Source organism: Monodon monoceros, unplaced genomic scaffold (genome assembly GCF_005190385.1).
Source record: "Monodon monoceros isolate NGI ecotype Baffin Bay Population unplaced genomic scaffold, NGI_Narwhal_1 Super_Scaffold_1, whole genome shotgun sequence".
NCBI classification, from domain to species: Eukaryota; Metazoa; Chordata; class Mammalia; order Artiodactyla; family Monodontidae; genus Monodon; species Monodon monoceros.
Window position 1 is genome coordinate 62,229,810 of NW_021703765.1, and position 26,451 is coordinate 62,256,260.

General features: G+C 54.5%; 2 protein-coding genes across 4 annotated transcripts; one reads left to right on the top strand and one right to left on the bottom strand.

Moving 5' to 3' along the window:
• Window positions 1–1,095: 1,095 nt before the first annotated feature.
• Window positions 1,096–12,374, bottom strand: SNRPD3 (small nuclear ribonucleoprotein D3 polypeptide). Its single transcript, XM_029231549.1, has 4 exons — window positions 11,811–12,374; window positions 10,281–10,424; window positions 3,074–3,266; window positions 1,096–1,322 (listed from the first exon to the last, which is right to left on the bottom strand). The coding sequence occupies exons 2-4, from the start codon at window positions 10,404–10,406 to the stop codon at window positions 1,261–1,263; spliced, it is 381 nt and encodes a 126-aa protein (XP_029087382.1). The 5' UTR covers window positions 10,407–10,424; window positions 11,811–12,374; the 3' UTR covers window positions 1,096–1,260.
• Window positions 12,375–12,638: 264 nt separating this feature from the next.
• On the top strand, window positions 12,639–24,736 carry GUCD1 (guanylyl cyclase domain containing 1). Of its 3 annotated transcripts, none has more exons than XM_029231514.1 (6): window positions 12,639–12,859; window positions 17,178–17,262; window positions 18,114–18,279; window positions 19,458–19,549; window positions 21,429–21,670; window positions 22,348–24,736. In XM_029231514.1, the coding sequence occupies exons 1-6, from the start codon at window positions 12,817–12,819 to the stop codon at window positions 22,437–22,439; spliced, it is 720 nt and encodes a 239-aa protein (XP_029087347.1). In that variant the 5' UTR covers window positions 12,639–12,816; the 3' UTR covers window positions 22,440–24,736. The 3 variants fall into 3 exon arrangements, with proteins under 3 accessions (XP_029087347.1, XP_029087357.1, XP_029087368.1); XM_029231524.1 differs by having other exon boundaries at window positions 12,672–12,859; window positions 21,558–21,670; XM_029231535.1 differs by lacking the exon at window positions 21,429–21,670 and having other exon boundaries at window positions 12,708–12,859.
• The last annotated feature ends 1,715 nt before the right edge of the window (window positions 24,737–26,451 follow it).

The window sequence follows — 26,451 nt, forward strand, 5'->3', positions numbered from 1 at the left end:
TAGATCATATGGTAGTGCTATTTTTAGTTTTTAGTTTTTTTTTTTAATTTAATTAATTTATTTTTGGCTGCATTGGGTCTTTGTTGCTGCGCGCGGGCTTTCTCTAGTTGTGGCGAGCGGGGGCTACCCTTCGTTGCGGTGCGCAGGCTTCTCATTGCGGTGGCTTCTCTTATTGTGGAGCATGGGCTCTAGAGTGCAGGCTCAGTAGTTGTGGCGCACGGGCTTAGTTGCTCTGTGGCATGTGGGATCGTCCCGGACCGGGGCTCGAACCCGCGTCCCCTGCATTGACAGGTGGGTTCTTAACCACTGTGCCACCAGGGAAGCCCCCTCTCCTTTTTTTTTAAAGTCCTGACACATCAGGATCATTTTTTTAAATTAATTAATTAATTTGGTTTTGGTTGTGTTGGGTCTTCATTGCTGTGCGCAGGCTTTCTTTAGTTGCGGCAGGCGGGGGCTTCTCTTCTTTGCGGTGCACAGGCTTCTAATTGTGGTGGCTTCTCTTGTTGAAGAGCACGGGCTCTAGCCGCGCAGACTTCAGTAGTTGTGGCACACAGACTCTAGAGCGCAGGTTCAGTAGTTGTGGCACGGGCTTAGTTGCTCCGCGGCATGTGGGATCTTTCTGGACCAGGGATGGAACCCATGTCCCCTGCGTTGGCAGGCGGATTCATAACCACTGTGCCACCAGGGAAGCCCTGAATTACCTTTTAATATTGGATTACTTTTGCTAAATGCTGAGTCACTGGGGTTTCCAGGCTACAAGGTCACAGTATTAGGTTTTTTTCACAGACCATGACCACACGTGTTGCGTTGTTCAAGCTGAGCTGATGGTGCGCCCACAAAGGCTGCCTGAACAAAGTGCTCCATGAATGTCCGTGCTGACAAATGAGGCAATCTGTGCACCCTCGGAGTTGTTCCAAGGGCTTAACCAGCAACTGGCCTGGAACAGCAGCTTATGCTCTTATCAGTAACTATGCTACTTCAAACTGGAAAAAAGCAGGACATCTCCCAGGGTGTGAAAGTTTAACCTGCTGCCAAAGCAAACACACACACACACACACACAAAAAAAACTACAAAATGAACACACAGTCCTTATATTCTCAAAAAGAGAAAAACCCACCACAATTATTTAGTTTAACATTTACCCAGATCTAAAGAAAAAGATGTCAAAAGATAACCTAGGACATATACATACGCACGCACCCCCTGACCCAGATAACCTAAAAGAAAAAAATAAGGGCAAAGTTCTGTCCAAGATAAATTTATCTTCGTTTCTGGAAGATGTTTCCACGTCCCATTCCACGTCCTCTCCCTCTTGCGGCCACTGCAAGGTGGGGAAGAGAAAGGACAAGGCCAGGTCAGTAAGGACTCATATCACAGAGCAGCCAGAGCCCTAGGACATGGCCCAGGAAGGGGCCTGAAAGGCCACCCCGTCCAGCACCACACTCACCCCGTCACATTTCACGGGGTAAACAGAGACCCTGGGAGGGGCAGGTGCCTGGCATCAGAGCTGGAGAGCCCTGGACTCCTGCCTTCCAGCCCAGCACTGTTCCCCACCAGAGGCAAGGCCTTGTGGCAAAGGTGGTTTGGGGACCCAGTATGGGAACCATAGAAAAGGTGACTTCTCAGAGCTGGCCCACGGTGAGCTAATAAAACATGACAGATGCATTTAATTCACACTTAAAATTCTGAAACAAACAGATGTTAAATGTTAATATCTATTAAATCCGGGTGAGCGGTTTTATTATTCTTCGAGCTATTCTGCAGGTGTGAAATATTTTGGAATGGGGGGAAAAAACCAAAACCACTCCCCACATAAAGATTGCTGTTCTCTGTGACCCAAAGGTTCTAGGAGACCAGTGGCTTTGAAGAACAGGTGACAATATCCTGACGGCTACTAACTGGAGCCTCACCCCTCTCCTCTTACAGAGCCTGGGGCTGGCACAGGCACAGTGGCTCAGGCAGAGGTCAGCGGGCCGAGGCAGACTCACTGCCAAGTGCCTTCTAGTGCACGGCCACTGGGCTCCTCCCTTTGCTAGAGAAGATGGTATCGTTACACAGTGACAACGAGGGCAGCCCTCCTTGAGGAAGCAGAGAGAACAGCAGCTGTAGCACAAAGCTGGAACTTCTGAAAATAGTTCCTTCTCCAGGACAAAGGTCCAGAGCTTTGGTCCCATCTCCCCACAACTATCTCTCTTCCAGGAAGGGCAAGAAGATTCTCTGATCAGTTTTTCTGGAGGGCATTTTAAAGGGTTACTCTACTGCGTCTTTAAACTCAACATATGTACTGCAGCTAAAGATACTGACAGAGACGCTGGTGACTTTCCTGCACTGTAAAGCCTTTTACCAATAAATACTAAGACGGTTCCTAGCGACTGCATTTGCTTTCTTAGCTAATCAACATGGCAGAACTTTTCAGGACCCACATACAAAACTCTGGTTGGGCTAACCAAGAAAAGAGGTCAGACCAAGTCACTGGGAAAAGGCTAGTCCCACTTTTGGAAAGTGGTAAAGGAAGGACTTATTTTCAAATGTAAGAAGTTTTGAAAATGAAGTCAGCCCCCTTTAATGGGTAAAGATGGCTCAAAACTGCTTACTTATCTGAAAGTGGATCCCCCCCCCCATTTCCCTTATTTATATTGCGTATCAGTAGACATTCCCAGCCTCAAGAGGAACTATTATCCCATTGCTTTAGGAGTCAGCTAATCAACACCACAGTGCCTCTAGTCAGCAAACTAGGCCAGGGCAAGCTTCCCCCAGACACCCCAGAATTTCTGAAAACAAAGGGCCTCCTAGAGAGTCATTATAGGAGACTTATCTACTCTTTCATTTAAGTTCCCATCTTCTTTCTAAGGAGCCACTTTGGAGTTTGCATAGCTCCTGTGAATGGGATCAGGTGAGGCAGACAGAGAAGGCAGGGCACTTGGATCCCCCAAGACTGCAGGGAAAAGGGGTGGCAGTGGGTATGGAGATGGCTCAGGTCAGGTCCACCCCCATGCCCCAGCAATAACAGGGCATTTCTAAAAGGTACACGACACACCCACATGTCACAACCAGTGCACAAGGAGCACCTACCTTGGGCCTTCAGAATAGCAGCCTTTCCCCGACCGGCCCCCGAGCCTTGGTTTTTATTTTTCATGCTCTTTAACATGGGTGCGTTTTTCAGCATGTCAGGCAAAATCAGAAAGCGGATCTTGCTGCCACGGATGTACACCTGCTCCAGCTGTGCCACTCGGCCATCTCTGTATGTGACTGTGATGTTGGACATCTGGAAGGGAACCACCGGCTCATGAGTAAAGGCCAACAGCACCAGTGGAGAGCAGGGTATGTGAAGACAAGCCTTGGCAAGGAGGGGAGTCCAGAAATGCAGAAACTCACATCACTAAGTAAAGCTGGGGGAACTCCAGAGGGCCTATTGTGTGCGCCAGGGACTGTGCTCAGCACTTCACAGAGATGGTCCTAACAGTATGAGATTCCCCCCCACCTCTTTTTTTCTTGTGTGGTACGCGGGCCTCTCACTGTTGTGGCCTCTCCCGTTGCGGAGCACAGGCTCCAGACGCGCAGCCTCAGTGGCCATGGCTCACAGGCCCAGCCGCTCCGCGGCATGTGGGATCTTCCCGGACCGGGGCATGAACCCGTGTCCCCTGCATCGGCAGGCGGACTCTCAACCACTGCGCCACCAGGGAAGCCCGAGATTTCCCATTTTTTAAGATAAAAAAACTAAGGCACTTGTCCAAGGTCCAACAGCCAGAAGGCAGGGACTCCTGATTCAAACGCCTGGACTGGCCCCCAGAGCCCCAACTCTGCCATCCTCACTCTCCCACCAGCACGTGATAAACTAACTGAAATGGCTTAGAATTGCTTGTCCAACCCCTGTGTCCCCTCCCGTATCTGCCCAGCACATGGACTGCAAAGGCGCCATGAGGGTTATGAGTGTGCACCAGATGCGGTCCCTGACCTCCCAGGGGACACACTCGAGTAAGTGAGACAGAGCCCCTCTGGCTTGGGTGACAGGGACTGAGAAGTGGGGGTGGCAGTGCCTGCACGAATGGCTCAGAATACAGGACAGGTGTGAGGCGAGAGTTCACACAAAGACCAGACAGGACATAGAGCATTGGAACTGGGACTGAGGGCAGGGTCATCACCTCAGAGACTATGGGGCCATGCAAGTTTGTGGATAGAGGCAGGGCAGACAGGGCTAGGGTGGCACTTCGGACAGATGAATGCGTCAACCATGGGATGGGGGGTGGGGGATGAAGGGGGGCTTAGAGGAGAATCCAGCCAGGATACTGGCCGGGCGTGGGAACATGACACAAACCTGCCAGTGCCAATCTCAACAGGCACCACGTTTATCAGATAAAGCAGCTTATTTTACCAGCCTTCTGGATGGAAAAGGACAACAATTTATTCAGAATGGGTCAAGTCCACATGGGAGAGAGGTGTGCTGGCTCCCCAATTTCTGCTGCTTGTTGTCACCTCAGCCTGACTTGCTCTTTTCTTCAAGTGTTAACTGGCCCCCGTGGCCTCTGCACAAGCGCCCAGCAGAAAGATCAAACACGCGCTAAGGCTGCCCTGCAGCTGCCAAGCCGCCTCCCCTCCAGCACATCCTGGTACATCTCACTCCCTCCTGTCACTGCCTCCCCAACCCTCTCTGAGAATCCCTGACAGACGCTGTTACGGAAGATCAACAACACTTACACTGAGTGCTTTTACAAACGGCACGTGTCCACCTGGGCTGAAGCAAGAAAGAGCCCAGCATCCCTAGTCCTATTACAGCCTAGGAACCAGGCGGGCCGCTGCTCTCGCGCTCTCTCCACGGCACCAGCAGAGAAATGGCCGTGCCGTGTATCCCTCCGCCGGGTACACAGCTTGTCAACAAGCCCGAGCTGCGCTCGCATCATGAGCTAAAGGCAGCAACTTGTGTGAACTCGGTTTAAATGAAAGTCAGGCAGGAACACCCCGTCCATTCAACTCTCCCAAACAGCCACAATGAAACACAGATGGCATAAGCCAGGTGCCCAACTGCAATGACACTTTGGGGAGAGAAGATCTTAGTACAGACTGTCTCTGTACTCATTACCCGCATGTCTGGGGCCGGGGTGGAGAGTGCTGGGTGGCCAAGGATAGTCGGTCACAGCATCCCAGCTGCGGGGCACATGGCGAGCAGCCAGCAGATGTTCACCCCCTCCCTGTCCCACCACCCTCATTTTCCTGTCTGGAATCTGACAGTCAGAACTGAGAGCTTGATGCTTTCAGAGGCAATGGGATCCAACAGGTTTACTCTAGGCCTCATTTTAGAGACTGTTGCCAAGTTCACAGACTTGGGAGTCAGACACTTGGGTTTAGATTGGCTCCTTCCATGCTTGGTCACCCTGGGCATCTGGAAGCTTGTCCTCAGAGAGGTCCTGTGATGATTCAAGGACCTATTGTATGTAAAACCCCAGCATAGTACCTGGCACAGAATGTGCATGCAATGACAGAACCTTCTGGCACTATTAAGCACACAGCCGTTTGGAGACAGGTCCTAGTTTGACAAGTTAAACTAAGACTTCAAAATACTTAACAGCACCCAGTAGAATTTAGAGTTTGGTTTCTAAATTCTACTCCCAACCTAAAACAAAGCAAGGCTCCTGAAGAAATGGCTGATTCCAGAGCTGGGTTAGGGAAGGTAAAAGATGAGCCTGTAACAAGCAACTTATACCAGAAGGTAGGGATGTGCTCCCCCAAAATGACCAGGACACACCAAAGGACACAGGAGTCAGCTTGAGAGGCTCCTACTGGTCAAATCTGGGATAACTGGAACATCAAAATAAACATTGACAGCAATGGATTGTAACACCCTTAACAAAACATATTGACAGTATGAGCCTATATTGATAGTAAATGAATGGATAAATGGGGGGTAAGGGAAGGCACTTCCATACAGCAGACCCAATAAATACAGAAAGAATGATGGAGGAAAAACAAAAATTATTCTTTGCAACCGTAATAGTGAAAAGATTCAAGCAAGAATCTTCACGGGAAGCTAAATGGGGCTGAGGAATGGGACAATAATGAGGATCAGAATGCTCACAAGGTATTTACTTAAAGAACCTCCCCACAAAATTCTCATTAGTTACAAAAGGAAAAGGAACGTACAGTGGAGAGACCACATAACACCTTAACCAAAAGATCAAGGTTAACATTGCAAACAAGGGGCAAACAGGTGTTTAGGCCTGACTGACCCTCTGAGGAGACAAAAATCACACAATAACAGCCCATAAAAGCATAACCCAAATCTAATTAGGAAGAAGCATCAGAGAAACCCCAATCAAGGGACATTCTAACAAAATAACTGGCCTCTAGTCTTCAAAATCATCAGTGGTGTGAAAAACAAACTTGGAGGAACCGTCCCAGACTAAAGAAGCATCAAATGAGTTGACAACTAAACCCAGGAGGCAGAGAGGACTACACGGCCATAAAGGACACACTGTGCACCTGTAGAAACTGGATACACTGCAGGTTAAAGTACTGACTCAATCTTGGAGTTCTTGAATTAATAACTGTACTATGGATACAGTAAGAGGAAATATACACAGGTATACACAACATATTATGCAATAAAGGAGTATGATGACTGCAATCCACTCTCAAATAGCTCAGAAGAAACATCTAGGTAGATTTTTCCACAGACCATTATGCCACAGCCAAGAAAACAGTTCAAATAGTCCTGTCACTGACGGGGTGATCATGCCAAAGCCCCTAAAGCATCATTTCTGCAGAATCTATTAACTATCACTTTTCCCCCACCAAAACGTCTAGGAATTACATCACTTTAAAGATAATGAAATTTTGGATTTGGCCCTTACTCTCTTTTTAAAAAATAACATTTACTGTGCTTTATGATCACAAGCTTAACACATGATTGTCATTTTAAGGTAAGAAAAATATTTTTTAAAATTTAATCACATATAATTTCCCACGAAAAAACAACTATTCACTTTGGTCTTCCTCAAAAACCTTTTTTTGTTCTAAATTTTATTTATTTTTTGGCTGCATTGGGTCTTCGTTGCTGCGTGCGGGCTTTCTCTAGTTGCGGTGAGAGGGGGCTACTCTTCGTTGCGGTGCATGGGCTTCTCATTGCGGTGGCTTCTCTTGTTACGGGCTCTAGGCACACGGGCTCAGTAGTTGTGGCTCGCAGGCTCTAGAGCACAGGCTCAGTAGTTGTGGCACGTGGGCTTAGCTGTTCTGGGGCATATGGGATCTTCCTGGACCAGGGCTCGAACCTGTGTCCCCTGCATTGGCAGGCAGATTCCTAACCACTGCGCCACCAGGGAAGTCCCCCACACCATTTTTATAATAGAAAATGTTATTAAAACCCAACATCAAATGGCAAACACTGAACTCCAGCTGCCCTCTAGCAAAGAACAAGCAGAGAGAGAGCCAAGAGGACACTCTCATCCCCAAAGGGCAGACTTACTGGGACTAGGAAGAAAGGAGAACAGCAGGCACCATCGGCCTCCCAGCCCGGGGACACGTGAGTCAACTGTGCTGGGTGCTCATCACAGTGGGCTCAGCTCCGCCACAGCCTGCTGGGGTCTATCCAACGCGCCAGGTTTCGCTATACCCCGTGAGGCCTCGAATCTTGGCATGGGCAGGGTAACAGGCTGAATTGTACCCACCCCCCAAATTCATATATTGAAGTCTTAGCCCCCACCAATGTGACTGTATTTCAAGACTGGATCTTTACAGAGGTAACTGGGCACTAGTCCAACATGACTTATGTCCTTATAAGAAGAGATTATGATACGGACACACACAGAGGGAAGACCACATGAAGAAAAAGGAAGAAGACAGCCATCTATAAGCCAAGGAGAGAGGCTTGGAATAGATCCTTCCCTCACGGCCCTCAGAAGAACCAACCTTGCCACACCTTGATCTCGAACTTCTAGCCTCCAGAACCCTGAGAATAAATTTCTGTTGTTTAAGCCACCCAGCATAGGACTCTGTTATGGCAGCCCTAGCAGATTAACACAGGTGGAAGGAGGTGGCAGGCCCCCACTGTCTGACATGCAACGGCTCATTTATTCTGCACTATAGTCCTGAGGCTGAGGTGCTATTTTTATCCCTGATTTAGAAAGGAGGGAACAGAGGGTGAGGGAGGTCCAAAGCTCACGACAAGTCACACCAGGTGGCAGGCTGCAATGATTCCAGATCCATCACAGGGTCTGTGTGCTTTACTTCACACTGGCTACCATTAGAGAGAACACCAAGGGCACCTGGTCAGACACCTTACCTTCACGTTATAGATGGGAAGTCTGAAGCTCTGCAAACTCAGAAAGCTATCCAAATAAACAGCTGAATAAACAGACAAAGATTCCCTATCCTAGTCTTGCATTCTACTCACCAAACTGAAGCACCTTAAAATGGATGAGGATGCCTTCAGCCAGAGGACTGGACCTATGACAGCCATACCTCATGAAGGCAAAGGAGGCCTGGCCCCACCAGACCTGCAGAGAGGCCACCCACCCACCTCTGTGGCGTTAACACCGAAGAGAGAAACCTGCAGTCAACAGATGTCTATTTCCCCAAACACGAGGGAACCCCCAGCTGGTCAACCTGGCAGGAAGAGGATGCTCAAACCTACAGAGAAATCACAAATAAACCAATGAACCCTGTGAAACAATGGATACTTAGGACACCTGTCCTGCAATATGACCTTGGGTAAGTCACCTCACCTCTCTGACCTTCAGTTTTCTCACCTAGAAAATATCAACAGGTACCATATGTTGACATTTACAATGTGCAAGGCGCTGAGCTAGTTGCCTACCCCCCCCCCCACATCTCCATCTCTCTCTCTCTTTCTCTCTCTCTCTCATCTGATCTTCAGAACAGCCCTGGGGTGGGGGTATTACCCCAGTGGCAGTCTTAGGAGTGCACTGCTCGGACTGGGATCCACCACAGCATTCACCCTGAAGCCACTCTCTTGTCAAGCTGCCAGCCAATGACTGACCACAGTGGGGGTATAGCGCCAGGCCACCTGTGCCCCATGCTAGACTCTTCCAATGAGAAACCTTCCTTTGCCTGGCTGAGACTTCCTCAGAGATACATTCCTACTCAACCCTCCTTCCTCTCCCCTCTCCTTTCCCCAGTGTCAGACCAGCACCCCAGACTGAAAGCTCTCCTGCTCCCTCTCCTTTACCCTTTATTGTTAGCTTTCCCAGTCAATCTCTTGCAGAACTAATTCTGTTCTCATTTTACAGATGAGAAAACTGAGGTGATTAACATGCCCAAGGTCAATCAGAATTCAAAGCCACATCTGATTCCAAAGTCCAAGCTCTTAAGGAGAAATTATGTTACACTTTGTAAAGCGATGCCATACAAATCCACCTGACTATTAACAAAAAGCAATGCTGTGCCACGGGAAGGGCACCACATCAAGAAGTGGCTCCAACATTTATTAACAGAGTGACGTTCAGTAGATGAGTCCTTTAATCTTATTCTTCCTATCTTTTTTTTTAAGGTTTATTATTTATTTATTTAATTTATCTCTGGCTGCGTTGGTTCTTAGTTGCAGCATGTGGGATCTTTCGTTGTGGCTTTTCTCTCTCTAGTTGTGGCGCACAGGTTCCAGAGCACGTGAGCTCTGTAGTTTTCGGCACATGGGCTCTAGTTTAGACATGCGAGCTCAGTAGTTGTAGCGCTCAGGCTTAGTTGCCCCATGGCACGTGGGATCTTAGTTCCCTGACCAGGGATCGAACCCACATTCCCTGCATTGTAAGGTGGATTCTTTACTACTGGACCACCAGGGAAGTCCCCTATTCTTCCTATCTTATGGATGATGAAACTATCACCAAACCTGCTTACCTCACAAGATAGTTGCTATAAATGCAATCAAATGAGATGCCTCTCCCAAGAAAAATGGCAATAAACACAATATGTGAGCGGAAGATTCTGCTAACTGCAAAGCACTATGCAAACATATGGGGTAAATGAACAGTGGCCCCGAACCCGATGGTCCTCTTGAAGGTAGTGTCACTTTTCTTAAACAGGTCCCCAAAATATGGGAGAAAATGATTATGGGATTGGGAGACACAAAGAACAAAGTTAAATATTCCAAACTTCCGAATGGCTCTTATTTATACTCACATCCCCAGTACCTGCAGCAGTGCCTGGCACACATTAGGCACTCGGTAAATAACTGCTGAATGAGAACTTCAAAAAGACCCCCAAGCACCATCTTTCTGTCCTCCAAGGCACAGGCTCAAGCTTCCCCCACAGCCTCAAGTGCAAAGCAGGATACCTGGCAGTTCATGTTGTCCTCTGCTTCAATGAGCTTCCCTCGATACACCTCACCAGTGTTCGTCTCACATGTCACGATGTGACCCTCAGCCTCATGCAGGACTTTTATCGGCACGCCAATAGACATCTCGGCAGGAAGAGGGTTCTACAGTGAGAGAGACAACAGTTAGTTCACCTTTCAGAGCCCAAGAAGGCATGTGGCAAACACCACGCCCTCAAGGCCTGAAACTACACAAAACTTAGACAAGATGCCAAAGGTGCGTTTGTTATTATTATTATTTTTTTTTACAGAATAAAGTAGCTTAACCCCTAGCTTGAAGGACCTATCTGGCAAACACATGCAAGATGTGGGTGGGGAGGAACAGGGGGGCTAAAGGGAAAGCTAATGGGAATGAAAAGTTCCTCCCACTGTAGATCGCTTACTTTTCATCAAATAACTATGTGTTCCCCAATACTGTGTGTTGGAGAAGAGAAGGTTGAAATGCATGTATATTTGTCAACCCTCAGTTGTAGGTAACAACTCTTGGAGAACCTATGACACAGACCTGAGCTGTCCAAGGCAGTAGCCACTGTCTGCATGCAGCTACTGAAATTAAACTCAATTAAAGTGAAATAAAATTAAAATAGAAAATTCAGTCCCTCAGTCACATTAGCCACGTTTCAAGAGCCCAATGCAGTGGGCACTAAGCAGTGCAGATACAGACCAAAAGATCCAGGCAAATCGAGAAGAGGCAGTGCATTTAATTCAACCCATTAAGTGCTCTCTGACCCTCCACTTACTTCACCATCAAGGCTAAAGAGAAAATAGCAAAGTGTTCACAAAGTGACAATGTGCTACAAGCAGGAAATGCTTATCTTGGAGGAAAAACATAATCAGGGCAAGAGCCCGACTTGACCTAATTGAAAGGGAAAAGCAGTGGACTTTTTCTGTTCCAAGATGGGCACATCTTGTGTGGTCAAGAGAGGAAAAGGAACAGGAGAGATTGGGAAAGACAGGCTCCCCTGGTGCGGAGCCTTAGGAGTGTGGATTTTATGCTGAACGCAGTGGGGGAACCACGGCAGTATAGGAATTATCCGATGGAAAGGCATCCGCACTTACAAAATGAATCGAACACGATTTAAAAGCAGGGAAACTTGATAAAAACTTGTGTAACGGTGTAGACAGCATGAGGGGACCAGTGTCTGAAAGGGGGATGGAGGCTGAGATGCAAAGGGCTCTGAAAAGGATCACCCAGGTAGGATTTGGGGGAAGGAGGCAATCAGTCAGAAATGATCTCAAGACCATTACCTGAATGATTCAAAAAACACTGGCCTAGAGAGGTATAGAAACTGAAGAGCATGTACTTTGGGGAAAAGCTAAGGAACTCACTCCCAGGCGCTAGTGAGGCGACGCTCATGTTTCGGTGGCCGGGCTTCCCGCTCTTCTCCCTCCCCGAGCCCCGCAAAGCTTCCCGGCAGCGCGTCCTCCTCCAGTCCCCGGCTCCTCGCAGGTAAATCGGCCTACCCTCGCCCGCCCCCGGCCTCTCCTCACCGGTTCCGGTCTCCTCTTCCTTTCTGGTGCGGAGGTGACTCTTGCGACTCCGAAGGCGTGAAGCGAGTGAATGGCGGGTCCCGCGCTCCCAGAATACCACGCGTTCCCAAAATGCCTCGCGCAGGGCCCGCCCCCTTCCTTTCCCTAGTGGCGGGCGCGGTCTCGCCTCTGCTTTCTCCTCACCCTGCCGGCTGGGAAACTTGGGCTCTGGTATAATAGTTCCGAGCCCGGAAGAGAGGGCTGATGACCGGACCCAGGTGCCGCCGGAAATATCGACCCTCGGGCCGGCAAGGGCAGAAGGGGGTCGCGTTTCCAAGCACCCCACACCAGCGACGGGCTGGACGGCAAGGTGGGCATCGGGGGCGAGAGGCGGTGGGGCCGAGGGTCAAGACCTGCCCTCACAATCTAACCTTGAGAACCCGGCAGCGCCAGGTAAGGGGCGCCCAGAGCGAGGCGAGTATCCCACCATACGGATAGGGAAACAGGGGCGGAGCGGAGCGGGGGCGGCCTGTGACCGTCCCTCCAGGGGGTCGGAGTGGGGCTTGGTCTCCCGGAGCCCCGCGCTCTGCCTCGGCCCGAGGCTGGCGGAGGAGCTGGCCGGGCAGAGGCGGAGCTTGCTTGGGAAAGAGCCTCTGGGGAGCCCGCGTTCGCGGAACGCCCGGGCCTGGGCGGAGCTTCCGGGGAGCCGGGCGGGGAAGGGGTGCGAGGCCCGGGAGGCCAGGGGCGGGGCTCCCGGGAGCCGGGAGCGCTAGCGACCGGACGAGCTGAGATCCCGAGCCCTGGGGCCTGGAGGCGTAGGAGTCGGGGCGGGGCGGGCCGCGGCCTGGAAGGGCCAGGGCGGGGCTTGGGGCGGCCCAGCCGCTGCCTCCCCTTCACCCCAGCGCGCTGGTGCTGGCGGTGGCTGCCCAGGAACCCGGCGCGCACGGGTCCCGCTCCAGCCCCAGTCAAAGCCGAAGCTGCAGCCGGCTCTGGGCCGGGGCCATGGGAGCCCCCCGCCGCCCGCGTCATGAGGACGGAGGCGGAGGCAGCGGGGCCGCCGCTCGAACCCGGTCAGTGCTCCTCGAGGGCTCAGCTCTCACTCCGGGGAACAGGGGGGGACCCCGCCCTAGCGCGGGGCAGGGTCCGGCCGCGCGACCTTGGACCGACGGCCGCCGCGGCCCGGGCTGTAGAGCTTTGAGCGAAACCTGGCCAGGTGTGCACTCCGCCTTGGCCACCCCACCGCCAGCCCCGGTTAGTTGGGGTTTCCTGATACTCCCTGGGCTGGGACCCCAGGCAGCTCTGATTGCGGTCATGGTGGGAGGGTCCCCGTTGAGAGTCAGGAGCGGCACATTCCCCAGAAGCGAAAAGTCCTCCTGGGGCTTGGAAGATCCTGTCCCCTCGGGTAGTTAAGGCCTAGAAGGGCTGGGAATTGGCTGGGAGTACAGAGCAATGGGGGAGGGCCTTCCCCTGGCTCCAGACTCAGCGTTTTGTCTTGCTACAGTTCTTCACTCTCTAGTTCCTCTGCCCCAGGTGGCCTGAGTTCCTTTGGGGCAGAAACACAGACTGACCCGTTCAGTGCGGCGGGCCTCAATTTGCTTTTCTAAGTGGGGGAGGGGGAAAGCAGTGATTCCTGCTCTGCTTAAGGCACAGGGTTGATAAGAAAGAGAAAGAGCTGGTAAGTGAAGTGCCAACACACTGGAGAGGTCAGGAGCACAGGAGACCCCAACCCTAAGGCATTAGTGGGACACTGTGATTGCAGCAAGGAGTAGGGCCCGGGGCTACCCTGGGATTTGCCTGCCTACTCCTCCAATTACCTAACTCTGTGATCTTGGATCAGACACTTGCCTTTCCTGAGCCTCTGTGGTGTAGTGACTCACGTTTACAGGGAGCTTTCTGTGGGCAGGCACTGTGCTAAGATGTTTACATGCAGAGCCTCCTTAATGCTCATACTGACAAAGTTGGTTACCAATGTTATTTGCACTTTTGCAGATGAGCAGACTGAGGCCGAGAGGGGTTAAGTATTCAGGGCCAGTGAACTGTCTTCCTTCCTTGGCAACAGCTGCCAACTGAAGCCAGGCCAGCACCTTCCAGGCAGACCCTAGCTCTCAGGTGGGACAGTCCCTTGGCTCCAGGCATCAACATCTGGCAGCAGCTTTGGGCTTGGAAGGCCTCGCCTACTCTTATCACCCCCCACAGGAGTATCTCTGGGTCCCTCTTGGCTGACCTGCTTGTGCCAGGATTCGGGATGGCCATGTGGGGACGTTTAGCCACATTGGGGGGTGGGGTAAGGATAAAAGAGTTAGAGATCAGGGCAAGAAGAGAAGGGGCAGCAGAGTTCCCGAGGGCCCTAGAGAGCCGCCGACCTCTGCGATGTTTACAGCTTAGGCATAGGGGAGGCACAGGAAGAGTCAAAGCCTGGCCAAAGATGGCCCAGCTAGCCAGTGTCAGAGCCCAGGCCACAGAGCAAGGAGGGAGCTGTGAACAGAGGGGCACAGTCTGGAAGCCTGGGGGAAAGGGGAGTATTGTGGTGACACGTGGGCCTGGCTATCTCGAAGGATAAGGTCTTTTTGAAAAAAACTCCTTTCATTCGCGATTCAAGCATGTCTGTGTGCCTGCTGTGGTCTGAGGGTTGGGAGGAGGCAAATGTTGTCTGCCTGCCACTGAGGAATTCCCAGTCTGTCCAGTGGGGAAGTTACACACCACCTCCAATCCTCCATATAAAGGGCTTCAGGGAGGGAAAGAGACCAGAGCATTTGGATGGGAGACCACCTTTCGGACTAAGGGATGTGCAAGAGCAAAGGCTGGGGACTAAACAGCCCATGTAGAGAAAAACAAAAAGGCCGTTTAAAGCCACAGTGAGGGGTTCTTGAAGAGGGAGGCACCCGCCACAAGGGGACAGCACACTGCATAGGCTTCTCCCTCCACTCAGCCCGTTGGGGGATTACTTTAGGATGTGAACACCTGGAGGGCAGGGCTTGGTCTCAGTTACCTGTAATGTCCCCAGAGCCTGGCACACAGTGGTGCTTAATAAGTTCGTTTTTTTTTCCAGCAAAGGTTTGATTTACTACTAAGCATCAGACGTTAGGCACTGGGAATAACAGTGAACAAGATTAGCACATTCTCTGCCCTTAGGAAGCTTAAAGCCTAGTGGGGAGACAGGATAGCTTTATTTTATTTTTCTTGTTTTTGTTACTTTTGCTAAGTACTGTGAAGGAAACAGGGAAATACTGTGAAGAAGATCCCCTTCTCCCAAAGGTACAGTCAGAAAATGCCTCTCATGGGAGGAGACTTTGAGCTGGGACCTGAATGACAAAAAGGGGAAGACTTGAGTACTGAGGGTAAGAGAGTTCCAGAGCTGCACATATAAAGGTCTTGGGGTGAGGGCCAAGGTGAAGTGAGTGAGGTGGGCCCTACAGGCCTTAGTAAGAGATAAGAACGTTATTCTAAGAGCAGTGGGAGACTGGAAGGGATCCCTCCAGATGCTGTGTACAGAAACAGGAGAGGGGCTGGGCGTAGAAATTGGGGCAGAGGACAGGCAGAAGTCAGGCAGGATGGAGCCCTGGGGGTTGAATCCATGGCAGTGGGTGGAGGGGACTATTAGAAGGCCTCTAGTCATGGCCTGGGTTCCTTTTAGAGCCTCCTGGGGTCGGGGAAGGAGGGAGCAAAGCCTGAGCCTGCCTGGTCTCAGTGTGCCAGGCCCCAGCTGGATGGAGATCATCGGCAGCGCCTGTGAAGGGCTTCGCACACATTCTTGCCCCAAGTGCCCACAGGGTGCCCACAGCACCCTGCGGGCTGGCGTCTGTGAGAAAGGAGCGGGCACCGAGAGGCCATGTGACTCACCCAGCTGGTGGCCTGCACTCACCCGTGCCATCCTGCCTTCCAAGGGCCCCGCAGGTGAGGCATAGGAGGAGAGAGGACAGTACAGTGCAGCGAAGGAGCAGTCACGGGTCCCTGCCTCCTGGGAATGCGTGACAGCCCAGCAGGGCACAGATGAGCTCGATGCGAGCGTCTCCTCCTGTGAGCCAAAGCATGAACTCTGGCCTGGCAGAGTGCAGATTAGGGAAGGGGCACGGCCAGCCTGGCATCAGGGAAGGCCCCAAAAGTGCTGGCATCTGAGCCAGGCCTTGAGACTGGGGAGTGTTTAGACATGGGGAGTAGGAGCTTGGGACCCACTCCAGGCAAGAGGCTGCCTGGACAAGACCAGCAGGTTGAAAGGCCAGGACAGACTCCAGGATTCATGGGTGGCCCTCCTGGTTGGTGCACGCGGAGGAGGCCAGGGCAGCTCTGCACAGACCAGTCGTGGGTTCAGGAGAGTCCCCCGGAGACCCCGAGGCAGGGAAACCACATGGGCTGAAAGGCCGTCCTAAGTGAACAGAGTGCTCACAGCCAGAGAGAAATCCTTCCAGTTCTTTAGACTCTAAGCTCTGTCCAGATTCACAGGATCCCAGGGCAGGAGGGTCCTGCAGGCCGCGTGCCAGCTTGCCTGCCCCAGCCCTGCCTGGCGCTCCCTGGCTCTCCTCTCTAAGGCACACCCCCCCCACTTCCCCTATCCTGGCCCCTTGTTTTTCTCCTACGCTGCTTGTTTTTGCTGTCCACCAGGGCAGGGACCTGTCTGTGTCACTCACGACCATCTCTGGTTCACATGCCAGGCACTTACTAGGCTCTTGGGAATTATTTGTTGATTGAACAACTGAATCAGACCAAAGTCCTTACTTTAGAGATGGCCAGACTCTGTCCAGCATGAGGGAGTCAGTGGCCTAGCCCACAGCTGGCCAGTGGCAGAGCCAGGGCTGGAATGCCAGAATGCCTAGGTCGGGCCCTTTCTGCTCCGCCCAGAGTAGCGTTCCACATGCAGACACGTGACCGTCCCCTCCTTGTAGCCCTGGGGGCTGTGGAGTCAGGGGCCTCAGGAATTCAGACATGAATATCTGCTGAGTGCCTCCCGGCTGCCGCCCTGTCCCTGCCTCCTCGGAGCGCCCACCGCAGAGAGGGCTCTGGAGAGGGGCCTGTGGGGCTGGGAATGCACGGAGTCGGGGGCCAGGCACAACAGGGGTCGTCATGGAGAAGTGACGTCCGTGGACAGGAGTTAGCTGGTGAGGATGCGGGGAGGCGAGGAAGCAGAGGGTGCCGGAGCAGCAGCCACGAAGGCCTTGTCCTGGGAGGTATGGGGGCTGGCCCACTGGCGGGTTTTGTGTAGGGCTGGCCTGCTCTGGCTGGCATTTCGGGGAGATCGCTGCCGTGGTGAGGAGAGTGGACTGGGGGCCTTTTGTAAGGCTGTGCGCTGGCCCTGAACGGCCGCTGCGCGGTCTGAGCGGCAGCTGATTTTGGTGGGAGGGGCAGTGGTGGGCCCTACGCCAGGGTCTGTGACCTCCGTGTGTTTCCCTGCAGGGGACTTCGTGCAGCTGCCCGTGCCCATTATCCAGCAGCTCTACCACTGGGACTGCGGCCTGGCCTGCTCCAGGATGGTGCTGCGGTGAGTGGGCAGGCCTTAGCCCTCCCGGTCCACAGCACCTGCTCTTGCGGGGGGGGCACACAGGGAGAGACCTGGGTGGGATTCATCGTCCATGTGGCTCTCCTCTGTTGGGGCTTGTGGGAGGCCCAGCTTCCATCCAGGCTCCATCCCACCTGCAAAAGCAAGCAATGGTGGACCAGGCCTTCCAGGTCTGTGTCCTGAGAATGCCAGGGCTCTGGAATGGCCAGGAAGTCCCAGGTGCCCGGGCCTGGCCCACAGAGTGACCCCATGATTGAGATGTGGTGTCCTCCCCACTCCTGGCCTTGGACTCTTGGGAGACTGAGTCACTAGGGAGCTGACCGCTGAGCTGAGGCTGCGTGAATATCACAAGAACCTTGACCACTGGGGCATGGAGGGACCATAGCCATCTCCTTGTTACTGAGTTTTCAGGCAGCAGCCTAGAACGCCAGGGCAGCCTCTCCCTTACCCATTTTACCTCCTGGAATTCCAGGCAAGATAGGGTTCAAGAAAAGGATTCTGTGCCTAAAACTTAGAAAACCACTGATGTGGTCCAAGCACTTAGATGGTCCTAGAGATGAAGCTGGCGAGGCCAGAGAGGATGGCAAGACTTGACCAAAGTCACAGCCAGCAAGAGAGGTCAGACGCAGAATCCAGGCCCTGGACTCCGTGGCCGGTGCAGTGCCCCCAGCAGCCTCGGGTTGTGCCTGGCAGTGTGTGGGCAGGACGTAGGAGTTCATGACAAAGGACAGAGCCTTATGGGGGCACAGGAACTCAGACAGTGGCTGGCAGGCCCTCGGGTAGAGGGTGACCCGGGCCAGCTTCCCTGACCTCAGCAGCCCATCTGCCCACAGCTACTTGGGCCAGCTGGACGACAGTGAATTCGAAAGTGCCCTGCAGGAGCTGCGACTGACCAGGAGCATCTGGACCATCGACCTGGCCTACCTGATGCGCCACTTTGGCGTGAGGCATCGCTTCTGCACCCAGACCCTGGGCGTGGACAAGGGCTACAAGAACCAGGTGAGCGCCGGCCACTGGCCTTCACCAGATGTGGTGATCAGAGGAGGGTGTGGTCCAGACCTGGACACCCAGGTGAGCACCCGGTGTGCAGAGACCAGGGAACCAAGGCAGACGCGCTAAGGGCAGAACTTGTGAGCTGTCGGACCAGATCACCTTGGGTCCAGCTGCTCAGAGGACCCCAGTGGTGAGCCGGGTCCCTCCTGACTCCCCCACCACAGACACTCGCCGCCTGCCTTTGACAGCACCTGACGATGCACAGAGGAGCGTCCGGGTGACCTTCCTGTGTCCTTCCCTGTGTCCCAGCATGAGCCGGGCCAGGCCTCAGAGCACACACTGTCCTCCTCTACCATCACTCACCGATTTTCTTCCTTCTCATGGGGACAGCTGGCTCCAAGTTGGGTCATTGGTGTTCTGGAAGAAAAAACAATATACTGTCTTTTGTTTCTTTTATTTTTCTTTTTAAAAAGAATGCCAGCATAGCCTTTCCCATACCCCAGTGCATTTTCCAACCCTGCACAGCTGGAGCTGGTCTCACCTGCCTCCCGCAGGGTGGATCACGGCCCATGCTCCAAACTTTGGCAGAGAAGAGTCGCTACTGGCCTCGCTGGCAAGAGGGTTGTCGCACGGTGGCCAGTGCCCGTCAACCTAACTCTCCTTTGAACCTTCTAGGCCAGGGGAAGAAGGCTGACAGATCTGGCTTGGTCAGCGTGGCTGCGAGGCAGAGGAAAGGGCCTAAGAGCAGGGTATTTTCTGCCTCCCCCACAGGGGCTCTGGCCCCCTTAAGACCCCTGCACCAAAGAGATTGTTCCTTGCTAACATATACTGGCTGAGCCGAGTGGTAGCTAGATATCCAGGGGCCTCAGCCGGCCCGTTTGCTCATTTACTCCAGACTCCTGCCCATCAGGGTACACAAGCCCAGGGCCGGCTAACCTTCCTCAGGGTGCCAGCCTGAGCCTGCTGCCCACCCATCTCCTGAGCATCCTCCTCATTCTCTGTGTGGTCCTGCACTCCCGGCCAGCCGCCCTGCCCGCTTGGGACAGACACAGCCTTCCACCCAGGCATGCTGCCTGTGCTGTCCCCCTGCAGGCTGGGCTCCTCTGCTAACTCCAGAAGGTGCTGTTTACTTCATCCAAGTGGGGTGAGGGCAGTGGCCTCTCCAACTGCCCTTCTCTCTTCAGTCCTTCTACAGGAAGCACTTCGACACAGAGGAGACCCGGGTGAACCAGCTGTTCGCACAAGCGAAGGCCTGCAAGGTGCTGGTGGAGAAGTGGTGAGTCCACCCCACCCCTGCCCTTCCTCGTGCACCTGCTCACCCACAGACATGCAGGTTGGGGGGAGGCCTCAGGAAAGGCTGGGGAGTCAGGCAGAACTGGGGTTTCCTACCCAGCTGGCCCTGGGCACTGACTGACTTGCCCCCCCTCCCCAGGCCTTAGTTTTTCCATCCATAAAATAGGGACAAGTGGGGCTACATGACCTACTATACACAAAACTCTGGCCTGGGGTAGATCCTGAGTGGGGGATGGAGGGACAGGTGAGCAAGACAGACTCCAGCCAGCCTTCGGGCTGCTCACAGAATGGTGGCATGGGACAGAACACAGGGACCCTAATAAAGGGGTGACGGCCTGGGGAGCATGCTGGCACGGTGACGGAGGGTGACAGGGACAGCCCAGGGTGACACTGTCTAGGGAGGCCTGGCTGCCAGATCTCCCCACGGGCTGCTTGACCTTATGTGGATCCCCCTTCTCAATCTACACGTGGGGGCAGGACTCAGGAGACCCCACGAGCGACTTGGCCAGATGCGAACCATTTTTTTCCCTGGGCTCCCTGTAGGTAATGCGCCCAGGCCTGCTGGCTCAGACCTGGGCTGGGTCCCCCAGACCTCCCTTGGGTCTCCCATTCCCCCCAGATTTCTGTTTTCATTGTAACGTAACCTAGGCACACGAAAGCCCACTGGGAAACAGGGAAAATGTCTCCACACATCCTCGGGCCCCATGAGCACATGTTGGAGGGAGAGGCAGCCGATGTGTGCTTAGTGGCACTTGACAGGTGCTTCCTTGTTGAGTGGAGAGCTGGGGCTGTCCCCGTCCCACAGGTGAGGAAACTGATGGGAAAAACAGTGTGAGCCACCATGGCAACCCCAACTCAGCCGTGCTGTGACTCGAACCTGGGACTTGCACCCCCGGGGTCCCATGGAGTCTGCCCTTTTCCTTCCAGCCCAGCCCCTGCTTTTCCCGGTAGCTGAAATCCCACTCTGGTACATACCATTGGCAACTCAGCCAGCTGTTTCATTTCAAAGACCAAATGGAAAAAGGGCATGTTTCCCTGGGCCAAGGCAACAGACCAGATGGTCCTGTGACTCAGCGTGGCTGGAGTTGGGCCAGGCCATGAGGTGCTAATGTGTGCTCCTGAGGAGCTTGTAAGGATGGAGGGCCCAGAGTGGGTGAGCGTCCCCCCGTGAAGATGGTGGGGCCCCAGGCGCAGAGGACCCTTGCAGCCCTTCTCCCCTCTGGGTCTTACTTGGACTTGCTTCCTTCTGGGGGCATTGGAGGGGGGCTGTGCCTGAGAGGCTGGAGCAGCTGGCTGAACTGAGGGTTCCCCTCAATGTGCTGCTGACCAGTCCTTCCTGGGAAGCCCCTTCTGCCACGAGGAGCCTTAGAGAAAAAGAAAAATAACCCTTTCAGAGAAACACTTGGTTTTGAAACTGGTGAAGGCGTGCTTGACTCAGATTTTGGGAAGCAAATTAAACCAACAGTTTACATTAATCACGCATCATTTAGGGTAAAAGACCAAGGCAGGGGGTGCTTGTACAAAAGAATTCACTAACCAGGTCAAGAGGTGGGGTGCTGCTCCAGTGGCCCCTGATGGGGGTCTGTCTGGAGCTGAACTGTCACCCTGTGAAGGGCCTGATGGGTCCAGCTTGTCCTGGGCACACTCAGAGCCCTCCAACCCTGGTCCCATGCTTGGCCCCCATCTGAGCCTGGGCCACCGTAACAAAGCAGGACATTCCCACCTGCAAGGAGCTCAGGGCAGACACGAGCCATGTCCCCAAGCTTTGTGACACAGGACAGGACAGGGGTCCAAGTGGGGGTCCACTTGAGAGACGGGGAATGGGGCCCAGCGGCGCCAGCTGACCCTCCTCCTGCCCACAGCACAGTGAGCGTGCAGGACATCCAGGCCCACCTGGCACAGGGCCACGTGGCCATCGTGCTGGTGAACTCAGGGGTGCTGCACTGCGACCTCTGCTCCAGCCCCGTCAAGTACTGCTGCTTTGCCCCCAGTGGCCACCGCTGCTTTTGCCGCACCCCCGACTACCAGGGCCATTTCATCGTGCTGCGCGGCTACAACCGGGCCACTGGCTGCATCTTCTACAACAACCCGGCCTATGCTGACCGTAAGTGTGGCAGGCGGCAACAGTGGGCAGGGCGGCCCCTGGCCCCCACGTCTCCTCCCATTCAACCTGGTGTGGCCAAGACCTACCTCAGTGCCTTCTCCCCAGAGCCCCTCCTCCCCCTGGACTCCCTCATCCTTGCCACCCCTCTGGCCATGCAGGAAACCAGCCACAACTTGGGGCTGTGCCAGACTCCATACCCCCGTCATCACAGGCCAGCCCTCTCTCCCTCCCACTGCGCCAGCCCCCTGCCACCTCCCGGGGCCCACCCCGCTGTCTCAGCTGCACAGGCCGCAGTTTCCATCTCCCCCAGGCCAGCCCTCCGAGGACAGCCAGCACACTTGTCAGAAAGGAAAGTCTGCCCAGCCCTGGCCCCAGCTCTGGCTCCAGAACCCCCCAGGGCTCCCATGGCCCTGGGGATGGGGAAGGACCATCCTGACTCACACAGACTTGTCTCGTGCGACCTCGCGCGTGTTTCTTCCCCTCTCTGGGCCTCACTTTCTCCATCTGCTGAACTGGGGAAAGGTCAGAGAACAAGCTCACAAAGGCTGCAATAGGCAAGGAGGGCTTCCTGAGCAGGGAGGGGCAGCCAGGCATGTGGGATGTGGCTTCCCTGGGCGCTAGTCAGGCAGGTGCTCGCCTCACCCGCTGACCCTGCTCTGCCCCTCGTGCCCCAGCAGGAATGTGCAGCACCAGCATCAGTAACTTCGAGGAGGCCAGAACCAGCTACGGCACGGACGAGGACATCCTCTTTGTCTACTTGGACAGCTGACAGCAGGAGCCTGGTGTGCCCAGGCCCTTGGACCCCACCCTGCCCTGCCCCAGCTGGGCCCACTCAGGAGGCCCTGGCCCAGGTCTGGGGCTGCCAGGGCTCAGATGTGGAACTGTGGCTCCGGCTCATGTGACCAAACCCCAGGGAGTTCTAGGAGGCCGAGTCCCACCTGCCTAATCCACCAGCGCTGAGCCGTCATGCCGCTTACCCTGCACTCCTGCTGGTTGCTGGGTCATCCCCAGAGCATCTGAGTGGAGCCTCCCCCAGGACCCCGAGGCTGACTCCAGCTGTGCTCAGGGGACATCCACCCCTACGGGTGCCCTTGTTGCCTGGGAGCCAGACCCAGGGCAGAGGGAGAAGCCTGAGCCCATCTCCCCACAGACCTGGTGAATGAGCCCTGAAGAGAGATGTTGCTTGTCTGTCTGTTTGGAGACTGTGTAGCTGGCCTGGGCCCCGGGGGCTGGGACTGCTCCAACCTTGCAGGGACCTGGAAGTACTGCAGACCCCCCTGGGCCCTTTGGTGGATGCCGCCGCCCCCTCCCACCTCCCAGTGGGACCAGTTCCTGCAGCTGATTGCAAGGCTTCTGGCCCCTGGGGAGGGCTGGACCTCAGGCAGAAATGACTGAGGCCCCTGCGGCCCTCCAGGTACTCCATCTCCTTGGGGTGGAAACCTGGGCTGCAGGTGGGACCCTGGCTCCTGCTGGCCAGCAGTGCTCACAATGCCTGACCCCGAGGGCCAGGAATAGCTGCCTGGGCCCCAAAGATGCTCACACCCACGAGGCTTCCTGACTAGGCAGGCAACGGGGCTTGCGTCTGAGGGCGGGGAACCCCAAGTTTCACAGGGTTGGTTGCTGGGGCCCTGGGCCTGCGTGGCTGATCAGTGGCTGTGTCGGGGGAGGGGGGGTACTGTGACCCTCCACCACCCACCCTGGTGTTCACATCAGGACCTTTTGCACAGAACTTTGGGTCTCTTCTGTCTGACAGGAGGGGTGTTACCTACCCAGGATCACACAGCACGGCACCATAGCATGGATTAGAGCTGTTTTCTTTTTCTTTTTTTTTTTTTGAGGGGGGAGGGTGGTGTTTTTGAGATTTAAGTTTTCACTTTATGGGGGTGAGACTCAACCTCAAGTAAGACAATAATAGTGAGATTGTAGGTACTTTGGAACCACTGACACCTCTCTTCACAGGACAGGTAAGCCAGCCCAAGTTCTCTATCAAAGGGGCCTCTCACCATACGGACAGAATCTGGCCCAGGAGAGTGGTGGAGCTGGGTCTTGAACCAGGGTCTGCACCTGAAAAATAAGGACAATGGATCATTCCCAAAAGGGCTGGGGACACCCACGCCTCGGGTTGCCTCTGGCTAGTGGCGTAGGGATGCCCCAACAGCCACACCGCTGCAGCACCCTGCATCTCGGTCTTCCGGTGCCCAAGGCATGATGTGGGGCAGCTGCTGCCCCTCCCTCAGACTGCCGACCATGGCCATGCTCCGCGTCTGCCCCCATGGAGCCATGGCTACTCTGAGGGGCAGGGGTGGGCTCTGCTGACAAGGGCTGTCAGACCACCTAACCACATTGTTTCTCAACACCAGACGGCCTTGACCAAGAGGGAGGCGTTGTTGGCTGGGCAGCCACCCTGGGTTTCAGAGACTAGTGCTGCCTGCAGACTGGCCTCGTGTCTGTTGCCTTAATGCTAGGTGGCCCAAGATCCCAGGGAGCGCTGCGGATGCCCAGGAGTACCACGCGTGGTGGCTTTGGGTTTGGGTGTGCTCAGGAGGGGTCCGGGTAACACTGGTGAGGGCATATGTGTCAAGGGAAACAGAGGAAGTGAAGCTTTCAGTATGGCTCCCTGTGAGTGAGGCTGGCACAGAGAGCAGCCTCCACAAAGAGCGGTCACGGCACCTCTGTCCGTCAGAGACACTCAATCCCTGGGCTTGGAGGAGGGCTTCTCAGGGCAAGCACAGGTTAGGGGTCACCTGTCTGGAAGATTCACAAGAGCTGCCTGCCCCTGGGGTGGTGCCACCTGCCTGGGGAGGGTCATGGAGGCAGGACACAAACCTCATTGTGTCGTGTTCCCGCACAAATCATGAAAATGGGGCTGGAGATAGAGCCCAGACATCAGGAACTCTGCCTACAGCACGTGGCACCACAACCCCCTGGCCACACACAGGGGGCCACGCTGGACAGTTGGCTCTGTTCACTCCAGGCACCTGGGGACAAAAGGGATCTTTTGCATTACAGAGATTTTATACATATATTTTGTTTGTAATGAGCCATTCTCAGTAAACATTATCCTCACTGCGAAATGAGTGATTCTTGTCTTCTCCCCGGGTTCTCAGCACCAGTGCATGGGAACCTGAGCCCTCAACCTGCCACAGCGGGTTTAGCTGGGACTGGAATAGCTTCCTGCTTCTCAGACTTGCATCCCTTCCAGTGCCTGTGGAGGCGCACACAAGTGGTGCTGGAGGTGGAAGAGCCTTGGAGCTCAGCTCGACTTTGACCATGGGTCTTGTAGAGGGCCTGGATGATGCATAGCTGTGGGCAGGAGGAAGACCTGGGAGGGCGAGGGAGGAATGGGGGGACAGTGGGGCCCACAGGAGGGCATGGGGGGTGCAGAGGGCAGGGCTACAGCCCTCCCTGTACCCTGAACCCTTATCTGCTGGCTACTGGACTCCTGGCATTTTGCTTGATAAGAATCTACAGAAAAGGACTTCCCTGGTGGCACAGTGGTTAAGAATCCGCCTGCCAATGCAGGGGAGATGGGTTCGATCCCTGGTCCAGGAGGATCCCACATACTGCGGAGCAACTAAGCCTGTGCACCACAACTACTGAGCCCGCGTGCCTAGAGCCCGTGCTCCTCAACAAGAGAAGCCACCGCAGTGAGAAGCCCGTGCACCGCAACAAGGAGTAGCCCTCGCTCGCCACAACTAGAGAAAGCCCGCGTGCAGCAACCAAGACCCAACGCAGCCATAAATAAATAAATAAATGTTAAAAAAAAAAATCTACAGAAAAAGGAAGTGTTTGGAAATCCTGCCTTATCTGGCATCCTCAGACCTGCCCCAGGTCCTACAGAGAGCTGATGGAGCTGCAGCCTGTAGGTCCTGGTCTCCGGCCAATGCTCTCATGCTGGCTGACTGCTGCTCGGCCCCTCCCCAAGCCCCACATAGTGGAGACAGAGGTCTCTAAACTGGAGAACAGCCCTCTGGACACAGCTTCAGTCAGGGAGCTGACCACCTGAGGTCAGTGTGCCCAGCTAGTGTGCCAGGCAGCAGGGCAGGTCTCCTATGAGTGTAGCCAATAGCATGTGAGCCCTGGCAGGGAGCGCACCCCTCTGCACTTGAGCATGAGCCCTGCCCATCCGGGGAGAAGGAGCCCATCCTGAATGGACATATCATGGGTCGGGACAGGCATGGGAGAGATTGGTTTGGGGCCTCTGAGTGGCCCCTGAATACAATTATGGGAGGAAAATGACAGAATGAGGGAGGCATTGAAGCAGGAGGGACCAAAGGGGGGGGGAGGGCGGGGCATGGTGAGTCCTGGGTGGAGTACGTTGCCCAGAGCATGTGGATTGGGGGCATGGTGGGGGACAGGCTGAGGACTCCTGGGAAGGGCCCCACTGGGAGCCAAGGGGCCAGACCAAAGCAGAGGTTTGGGTGCAGGTAAGCTGGCGCCTTTTGCCCAGGGTCGCTCATGGGGTTACATGAGGGTCTCTCAAGCTGTTGGGCAGGGCTGCAATTGCCTCAAGGCTGGACTGGGGCTGAAGCATCTGCTTCCAAGCTCAGTCATAGGGCTGCTGGTCACAGGCTGCCTGGGCATCCTCATGACATGACAGGAGGTAATAAGAGGGAGGGAGGGAAGGAGGGAGGGAGAGAACAAGAGCACGAGAGCATGAGAGCAAGCGTGAACACCAGGAGGCAAGGATCACTAGAGGTCCCATAGACCAGAGCTAGGAACGTTCCGGAGACAATCCTCTCTAGCGTGTCCTGAGCCACGCCCTTCAGAATACTAATGGT